This window comes from Sardina pilchardus, chromosome 16, assembly GCF_963854185.1.
Source record: "Sardina pilchardus chromosome 16, fSarPil1.1, whole genome shotgun sequence".
Lineage (NCBI taxonomy): Eukaryota > Metazoa > Chordata > Actinopteri > Clupeiformes > Clupeidae > Sardina > Sardina pilchardus.
Genome location: NC_085009.1, coordinates 3,066,429 through 3,076,167, shown reverse-complemented (window position 1 = coordinate 3,076,167; position 9,739 = coordinate 3,066,429). Strand labels below are relative to the sequence as shown.

Genomic DNA, 9,739 nt, shown 5'->3' with positions numbered 1-9,739 from the left:
AACAAATCACAGTCACTGTCACTCAGGGGTGCGTTTCTAGAAAGCGTCGTTTGCTAACTTGCGTCGCAATCTTGGGAGTTCGCTCCGTCGTTCTTGAATTTGGTGTTTCTAGAAAAGGTAGTTCAAACTCTCAATCGCAAACAAGGACGCAAAGTTTGGTCGTTTGAACTACTGCCCCTGGGCAGTCGCAACTGTGTCGTACCTTGGGAGTTCCAGTTGGTGATGTCGTCAGTGCAAGATCGCCTGACCAAAAATCACAAGCGCCCAACCAAAAATCACTAAGTTGTTGTTTTCTCGTGACTCAATGATTGCGCTATACTGTAGGCTAATATAAAGTAAAATACCGTTGGGCTCATTCTTGCTACGTGTGTTAGCCTACCTTGCGTTCATTTGCGTGTTGGTTTGCGTTTTGGTAGGCTACTGTTATGACATTGACAAACCCTCGGGTCAAGCACACCGTTCATTAGTATAGTGGTTAAGGCAGGTGGCTTATCATCACAACATCGTAGGTTCTTTTCCCGTATGCATCACACATGCTTTTGTTTCTGACTAGTGAAACGTGGAAATAACCCTAATAAGTAATGTCGTGGAACTATTAAACTGATGTCGTGTTCCTGGCCACTCGATGTAAAGCAATTAAATATATTTAGGGTCTAACCTATTGTGTGTGTGGTATGCCTGCTCTTACTCAAAAGTGACATGGAGAGGTAAGATGCGAACTTGGGCCGCGCGCGCAATGTACTGACATGCAACAGCTGAACCACCAGACAACGATTTAGTATTGTGATAATTTGTAATTAGTCTAGGCCATATATATTTTGTACAGATATGTTTTAGATATTTCACACAAATAAGTACATATATTGGACAGCTTAAGCAAACTGTTTCATGTGCTTGCATAGGTTTACGTTTTTTTCTGATAGCAATGATAATGCCAGCATGAATCACTTTGGGTTTAAATTAGACTCGTCGACACATAGTGGGTGCCTCTCAACATCCCTCCTCGATCCTCGGTCCTCTATCCCATTGTTGCCGCCCTAACATTCAGTGAGGACGAGGATCGAGGAAGGAAAGGAGAATCTATAGAAGACAAGTGATAGGCATCCAGTGACGGAGCATTTCTAGTGGGTGGGGTATTATACGTTGACACCTTTTCCACCAATGAAATGTGCCGCTGGGTCCTCAACAACGTTGTTGGAACAACGGTGTTCGAACAACGGAGGTAGCGAATTGCGACACAGGTACGATGCTTTCTGGAAACAGGTGTAACACTGTCGTTGTTTGATAGCAAGTTGCGTCGCACCACGGTGGTTAAACAACGCTGTTGCTAACTTTTCTAGAAACGCACCCCTGAGCAGTTACATGCACAAATAATCGGAGTAAAGTACCAATCGGAGTATTCTCAGAATTTGGAATACTCTAGTTTATACTGTATGCTGTGAACAAAACCCAGAACAAAAGATTCTGTTTCACAACAATCAGAGCCATATAGATGTATCTATATGGCTCTGACAACAATAAAAAGCTCTGTTCCACAACAATGTATGCTGCCATAGAACTTTGTGGACTCCAACTGAGTATTTGGTTATACTGTATGACAAAGATCAATTTTATGTATTCAGTTTACATTACATTTTAAATTGGAGTAAAAACAACTTGTTTGGATGTAATGCAATGGTTCAGTATGACAATCAAAGTAGAAATATTGATCAATACTAAATTGCACATCACTGCAGTTTAATCATTATCTAATCAAGTGATTACTGTAAATATGACTGCAAAGCTTCCAATTCCTCTCTCGCTCCTTACAGCACCTGTCTCTTCCCACAGTGCTTCTACAGACCCAGACAACCTTGTCCACTCTCCGGCCCCTCCTGGACTACATTTCCCAGCTTCCCATGCTTCTTCCAGTGCCTCCTCCGCTGCCGCTTCCCAGTGTGATCTTTCTCTCCAAGCTCCCCCTGACTGCTGTAGGCATCCTCTAGGACCGCGTAGCCCTGGGAGGTGTAGCTAGCCTCCCTCCAGCTCAGCAGGTTTCCAGCCGGATAGCCCCAGCCCTGGTTGTAGGAGCGTAGGCTGGCGAGGGGGAGGGCCTTGTCCCACATGTGAATGTCAGTCACCTGACCTTCGAACCCTGATAGGGTCATTACTGGCGGGCCATAGAATGACTGCAAGGCAGAAACAACAGAGATGAACTCTGTTACAGTTTGACACAAATGGGGACTGACACTGTAAGGATAACAGACATGCAGACATGCTATTGTGTGTGTGTGTGTGTGTGTGTGTGTATGTGTGTGTGTAAGAAAGAGATGACTGGGATGTGTGTTTCTCCACATATACTTATGTGTGTGTGTTTCTCACCTGGCCCCTCCACATGCCTTTCCTGACACTCATCTTCCCGTCCTTCCACAGCTGGGTCATGCCTGTGGCCGAGTCCCAGGTCACACACAGGCTGGTCCACGGAGAGAGCTTCCCAAACGAGGGCACCTCCGCTACGGTGTTGAGGATCTTGGACGCCTGGCCCACCTCCACGGTCATCTGGTCCTGCCCGTAGGGTGACGTCCTCACGGTCAGGGTGGGGCTGTTGCTCATGGTCATGGTGAAAAGAGCAGTGCTGGGCTGGAGCTCACTGATGATGCGCAGGCACACAGTGAACGCCCGGGTGTCTTGGTAACGGGGGAAACCGCGGAATGTGATGACACTCCCAGACATGATGCTGAACATGCGGCCAGTCAGGTCTGTGTCCAACAGCGCGCGCACACACACACACACACACACACACACACACACACACATACATACATATCAATTCTCATAATGTACAGTTATGATACTGTACTAAAAATCATAAATGTGGCTTAATACTTAGAATAAAATATAATATCATAATAAACACATCTCATACACACATATACACTCTTGGGAATATGAATAAACATACACATGTACACATTGAAAATTATACTGGTTAGGTGTGTGTGTCTGTATGTGACTTATTTTTCGTTACCTTGACCTGTGGAAGGGCTTGATGTCCATCTCCAATCTGTGTTTTAATATAGGAACACCATGGATTACATTACAAACCATAAAAGTACCCTTTGGGAAGTCCCCTAAGCAATCAAGCATCATTATTTGTATACATACATTTGTGCTATCACTTTACCTGGATAGTTCATCAACAGAGCCTTTACAGATGATTGTTGAAATTCAAGTTCACTTTTTAGAATTGTTTAACAACTTCACCTTGACCAAACACAACCCCAACACTAACCGATTTAGCCTGATAAACCAGCCTAAATGGATTGGATGTCTAATTTAGTCTGGCCCCGATGAATGGATACAACGGAACATTGTTGATGAGCACGACCCGTTGTCTTTCAAACCGTGTCTGTGCCTATAGGCCAACGCTCCCTCAAAACCCCGCCCCAGAGCCCTCTGCCCCGCCCGCGTTGATTCAAAACACATCTCTGCGTTGTGATTGGTTTAGTTGCCATCTGCCAGATTCAGGGCAGTGTTTTCAAAATGTTCAATGGTCCGAGGCCAGACCCAAATGCAGGCAAAACATTTTGCCGTCCAGCAGTTGGCGCTGGTTTTCCAGGCTATAACCGATTAATTGTTGTTAACGTAACTAGCCAGCTGGTAGTATTCTACATTGTGTAGACCTCGCCCTTGATACCTTGAGTCATGTAAAGTGTGAAGAGTGTGAGTGTAAAGAGTAAAGTGCAACCTATTTTTATGTATATATAAACAGCCGTGTGTGTGTGTGTGTGTGTGTGTGTGTGTGTGTGTGTGTGTGTGTGTGTGTGTGTGTGTGTGTGTGTGTGTGTGTGTGTGTGTGTGTGTGTGTGTATGTGTGCGCGCGCATGCATGCTAATAGGAGCTAAAGGCCACCCAAGCACATAATGAATGGATGTTTCCTGTCAACATTGTCTTTCATAGACCCAGACTTCCCTCTTTACTTGAGAAGTAATCCAGCAGCAGTGTCATAGTTGTAGTCAGTAGTCACTGTGACTTACTAAGCTACGTGGGCTTTGAACGCTGCTGTAAAGTAAATCACAGTAAAATGTGAACATAGTGCTATGAATTGACATTAAAGAGGCCTTTATAGCTTTGTACGAAGATCTGTGTGTGTGTGTGTGTGTGTGTTTTTTTTTACAAATATATTAACAACTAGGCTATGCCCCGCCACCAAGTTAAAAATGCCAATATGCTTCAACCACTGTTGGTCTGGAGTGCCTGCAGTCTCTTCTTGTTGAAACACTTTGCTTTCCTCTGTGCACCCTCCGTAGTAACTGCTTTCAGTATTGCATTGTACAGAGCAACTAGTCATCTGTTGTTTCATGCCAAAAAACGGATACAAGTACGAACCAACCTGTCATAATAGAAGTAGTAGGCGGCTTAGTAGTAGTAGTAGGCGTAGTAGTAGTCTTCTCAGCAGTGGTAGCAGGCCAAGCAATGCTGCTGCTCACAGAGGCCACTAGTATGAACACCAACCATAAGCTGGAGGCCAGAGAGAGAGCCATTGTTCATGCGTCCTTGCTGTCTACTGTTTGAAATCAAGACTCCTAGACAGATCGCTGAATATCTTTGTTTGTCTTTAGCTGGAGTTTCATTTCTCTGTAAATGCTCTGTGGGCAATCTGGTCATCTGTTCAGTCCAAATTTGGGAAGTAAGACTTGCTTGTATCACTAGTGGGAGGAGGATAGGCATGCAGCCCACCCATGACCACAGTGTCTTTATGTACACTCTCAAAAAGGATGTGTTGGAAATAACACATATCAATGTGTTAAGGACAACACAGGTTGTGTTATTTTCAACACATATTTTGCAACAAATAACAAAAGCAATGTGTTGGAAACAACACGAACTGTCTGGTCCTTACCTAAACACATCAAAAATGTCCATAAAAGTCCCTAAATAACTAAGCTGTAAGCAGGCTGTAAGCTGCCGTTATTTAGACACTTAACCAACTTGCTTTAACAGTGAAATAAGTAAACATGGGCCTACATCCCCCTCCATAATACCATACTGTTATCTCTAGATGTGTGTTGTGCTGATATTAAATCTAAATGAGGTTAAAATATAACTTGACAAGTAAAATATAATTAATCTTAGGCCTGTTTTTTATTGGGGGCCAAGCAGCGAAGCTGCGAAGGCACCCATTGTGTTTCTCTGTTTTTAGGGGCCAAGCAGCGAAGCTGCAAATGCACCTATTGTGTTTCTTAGTGTTCTTATTATAATTGGATGCCAAGCAGCGAAGCTGCGAGGAACCCCTGGTGATTCTACGTTTTCTTATTATTATTACACACCTCTGATTGGTCGATTTCAACCGTACAGTAAAAAGTTCTGAAATTTGGCAATATTATTCTACTCACAACTCTAAGCACTTCCATCAACTTACAGACTCCAAACCTCAAACCTCCAGCGCCATCAACAGGTCAAAATTCATCAATTTTTTAACAACATTAATGCAAATAACTCTGCAATGCTTAGACCTATAAAGCTGAAACTTGCTCAGTGTATTACCGCAAAAGGTATAGCCCCACCACCCATCAATTAACAATACTTTTCCACAAACGCTGTAGCACCACCAACAGACCAAGGTCAAAACCTTTCAAAAAGTTTCACAGGTCTCAAATTTCATCCGATTCTCACCAAAATTTCCACACACCATCTTCAGACCATGCCTTCTTATTGCATTGCTTTCTGGAAGAATTGACAAAATGTGTTCCTACATGTGTATGCTGTAATGAAACACTTGATTTGTGTTATAACAATATCATAAGCATGCAATTAAAGCTGCATCATAAATAGTCATCTCTGAAATCCTACTGTATGACATGGTATCATCACTATCCAACAGAGGCAGCCAAAGCAGTGTATACGCTGTGTGCAGGAAAGTGCATCTAGTGCAACAGCTTTTGGCTTTTGTATCACATTAATGTCACATTTTCCTTAAGATGGGTGTTTTCCCCCACTCTACCCTATGTCAGTATAGGCTATGTATTCTTTTTTTCTCTCACACATAGGCATTTCACATTTTGCACTGTATTATTATTAGGGGCCCAGCAGCGAAGCTGCGAAGGCACCTATTGTGTTTCTTAGTGTTCTTATTATAATTCTGACATGGAAGTCAATGGCAGCCCATAGAACCGACAGGTCACAAATTTTGTCAACACTTATCTTGACATAGATCATCTTCAGACCATGTCTAATTCACGCATTGCTTTTGGTTTTCAGAAATATAACCGTTCCCCTGTAACAGCCAAACGAAATTTGCGGCGAAGCCGACAAACAGGAAGTAAGCTCATATCTCAGCAACCCTTGCATGTATCAAAACCAAACTTGGAACATGGACTCGTGACCCCATCAGGAGGATGCGTAAGACATTTGGTGGCCTTTGACCTCTAGTGGTCGCTCTAATTCAGAAACATGCCTTTTGGCAAAGATCATTAAGGGCGGAGCAAGATACTTCATGAGAGGCCACTTCCTGGAACCCGAATCGCAAGAGGGAGGGAGGGGGGACAAAATCCCCCTTTATGCAGAGCTGTTCCATTGAAGTCTATGGACATGACACGCATGACACACCCCCTTTATGCAGAGGAAGTGATCCCCGTTTTGCGCCCATAGACATGAACTACGACGACGTATCTTGCTCCGCCGCTTTTGGCTTGTAGCTGCTGTTGTGTTTAGAATTGACCCTTCCAGAGCCACGTCCTAAAACCGCCACAGGCCAATCGTGGCTTAGCAACCCGTAACTAGGCAAGCAAGGCCTGGCAAGCTTTTGAGTTTTTGCCATGTTAACCTATGGAGACTGCATAGCCTGTGGGCCATTAAGGGCATTTATTTGGATGTGTGGTGTCCCCAAACACGTAAAATCACGGTGAAATAACATGTTGAACTATATAGACATGATATAGTTTGGAACATGTATTTTTCTAACTTCAAAAATCCGCATATTGCTGCGAGATACGTTTCACGATGGCAACAGACATTCAACGAGACGTATGTATAGCCCGTCAGACCATGCCTTGTCAGTGCATTGACTTCTGTAACAATTGACGGAAGCATTCGCCCGTCGCAGCCAATCAAATTTGGTGGCGAAGTCGCCAAAGAGGAAGTGAGCTTATATCTCAGCAACCTTTGCATCTATCAAGACCAAACTTGATATATGGACTTATAATACATTTTTTACATTTTATTGATATAGCAGCGCCTTTCAAGACACCCAAGGTCGCTTCACAAATGAATTGAAAATACTGACACAAAATAGCCAGGTGCCAGACAGAGCGGCGTATTCGCACAGCGTTCCTGTACAGACATCAAGACAGACATTAGACAACCACTATAAACAAGTAAAGTCAGACAAACATAGACAAACACTCAATAAGTCCAAAAAGGCAATGTTGGCGCAACATTGAGTCCTTCCCGAGTCCCACCACGGCTCCTCCTGAAGAGAGCTCCAAAACAGATCGTTGGACCCGAGAAGCCCCTCCTATCCTGGCCAACGCAAATCCAAGCAGCTGCAGTCCAGCCTGCTAGCATGTCCTTCTGCATACATCCTCATCCAGAACGTCATCAAGGCAGGCAGTCCGATAGCTCCTTGGTCAAGATGTTTGACGAGTTCAGTTTAGAGCTGTCCCGATTGAAGTTCGCAGGGCCAGACGCTGAGAAGGCCGCCTCGTAGTGCACTCAAAATGCCTTTAGTTAGCGGCACAGGTAGTAGGCAGTCCAGAATCTTCTTTCAGTTGGCAATGATGTTGCGGGCCGGACTGTTTTAGGCTCAAAAAAGCGATATGCCAGCCACAAACAGCGCTGAAAAAAGGACCTACATGTCGGTGGCATTGAACTCAAATATTTGAAACGAAGACGGAACAAAATATATTCCGAAATACCGAAATAATTTAAACATAAACGAGAAGCTAGACGGAGCGGCGTGACTCGCCAGCGTTCCCGTATCCTAATCAGGGTGGGAATTTTGTCATTTTAGGGGCAAGGCCATTTGGCCTTCACCTTCTTTTTTATTTTAGGGGCACCAAGGCCACATGATAGGGCACAAAGGCCACTGAGTAAAATGCGATGGTTTTACATTTCAGGGTTATCTCGACACAAATACATAGACCCGCTAGCCGCTGTAGGCTTTGAGAAACACTAACACAGCCTCAAACTTCTTTAAGTTGGGGCCCAATCATGGCAGACTTTGGGGTCATAGGACCCATCTACACATACCTCACCCCACCCCCCATCAAATCATCATTATGATTATCATATCACAATTAGTATTATGCTATATTGTTAGCCATGCACTTTCACTTCAAAGTAGTCAATGTTTGTGCCAAAATTGTTTAGAAAAAGTTTGTGAAAACATCAGGGGTGTGCTTTACTAATGTAAGATGATAATAGGCTATATAATTACAATAGTTCATTATTTTGCATGTTTGCATGAGATACTTCTGAAAACAACAGCAAATATGAGTGCCATTGTTTTGGGATGTTTCCCTCATGGAAGCATCATAAGCCGTTTTCAGACAGGTTTCTGCACATTCTGTGATAATTAGGCTACCTGCCACATTTCTGACGATAGCGGACATTCAGACATGACGCATAGGGTGCTGAAAGTAAAAGTCTGTGAACATTGCGAAAATACACCGCTGTCTGAAAACGGCTATACTCTGGTAGGCAAATGGAGAAATACAAAATGATATGGTTTAAATTTCATTTGAATGCCTGACTGTAAGAAAACACAACACCAACTTTTGTCTATGGTAAACGGCCGTAGATAGGCGTAAATCTGGAGATCTTTAAATAAAAGACTAAGGCTACAATCATCAGGTAAAAAGTAGACAATCCACGCACATCCTATTCAACCTGGGTGCCGGAACTTCAGAAAAGGCCATACAAAAAGGATAAAAAGTCCGCACACCAGTATAGCTCCCAGTGAAAGTTTATTGAAGCAACGTTTCGAGCAGTAGGCTACGCTCTTCCTCAGGCCCTGAGGAAGAGCGTACTGCTCGAAACGTTGCTTCAATAAACTTTCACTGGGAGCTATACTGGTGTGCGGACTTTTTATCCTTTTTGTACAATCATCAGGTAAACAATACTCAATGCTAAATGTTTGTCCTGTTTGTATGGAAGTTGCGGGAATCCACGTTGCTCTATTAAATGTTGTTAAATAATTAAATAGCCTTCCGACAGGTTGAAGCGGAGCTTTGCCACTAACGTTATTGTGTAGTTTCAGTTTCTGTCACGCAAACGTGGACACGCATGCATTCAATGAAAGCTCATACCACCACTTAATTGTATGGCTCTATGTTTAATCACATCGAATTAGCTAGCATTTTCTCCTAATTGCAGAAACTTTTGCTTTCTTTTTCTGACGGTTCACGATTGCGTGATCAATTGCGCAGCAAATTATCAGGTGAAGCACCGGACCTAATTTCACTCAAAGAGCAAAGAGCGTTCCGTATCAGTTCAATACGGAACAAGACTTTTATTTGTCAAATACGGGACGATTCCGTATTATACTGAATGGTTGGCAACCCAAAGTCAGGGGCATAAAGGCCACTGTGGCCGTACGATGGGGTTTTTTTCACGGGGCATCAAGGCCAAAGTGTAGGGCAACGGCGGCCATGGCCGCATGGCCTTGGTATAATTCTCACCCTGATCCTAATCCTTATGACTCCAAAGGGAGGACAGCCAAGAAATTTGGTGACCTTTGACATCTGGGGTGCGAAGCCGC

The 9,739-nt window shown here is 43.6% G+C and overlaps 1 protein-coding gene across 1 annotated transcript; it reads right to left on the bottom strand.

Annotated features, from left to right (window-relative positions):
* Window positions 1-1,356: 1,356 nt before the first annotated feature.
* Window positions 1,357-4,613, bottom strand: LOC134060186 (serum amyloid P-component-like). Its single transcript, XM_062516812.1, has 4 exons — window positions 4,373-4,613; window positions 3,008-3,043; window positions 2,362-2,738; window positions 1,357-2,168 (listed from the first exon to the last, which is right to left on the bottom strand). The coding sequence occupies exons 1-4, from the start codon at window positions 4,521-4,523 to the stop codon at window positions 1,836-1,838; spliced, it is 897 nt and encodes a 298-aa protein (XP_062372796.1). The 5' UTR covers window positions 4,524-4,613; the 3' UTR covers window positions 1,357-1,835.
* Between the last annotated feature and the right edge of the window lie 5,126 nt (window positions 4,614-9,739).

What these genes read in the sequence shown, in the direction of transcription:
- LOC134060186 (XM_062516812.1), bottom strand. Translation starts at nt 4,523, where the DNA reads ATGGCTCTCTCTCTGGCCTCCAGCTTATGGTTGGTGTTCATACTAGTG. An exon ending in AAGCCCTTCCACAGGTCAAG is followed by an intron (nt 2,739 to 3,007) that starts GTAACGAAAAAT and finishes TGTTGGACACAG; the next exon opens with ACCTGACTGGCCGCATGTTC. An exon ending in AAGGCATGTGGAGGGGCCAG is followed by an intron (nt 2,169 to 2,361) that starts GTGAGAAACACA and finishes TCTGCCTTGCAG; the next exon opens with TCATTCTATGGCCCGCCAGT.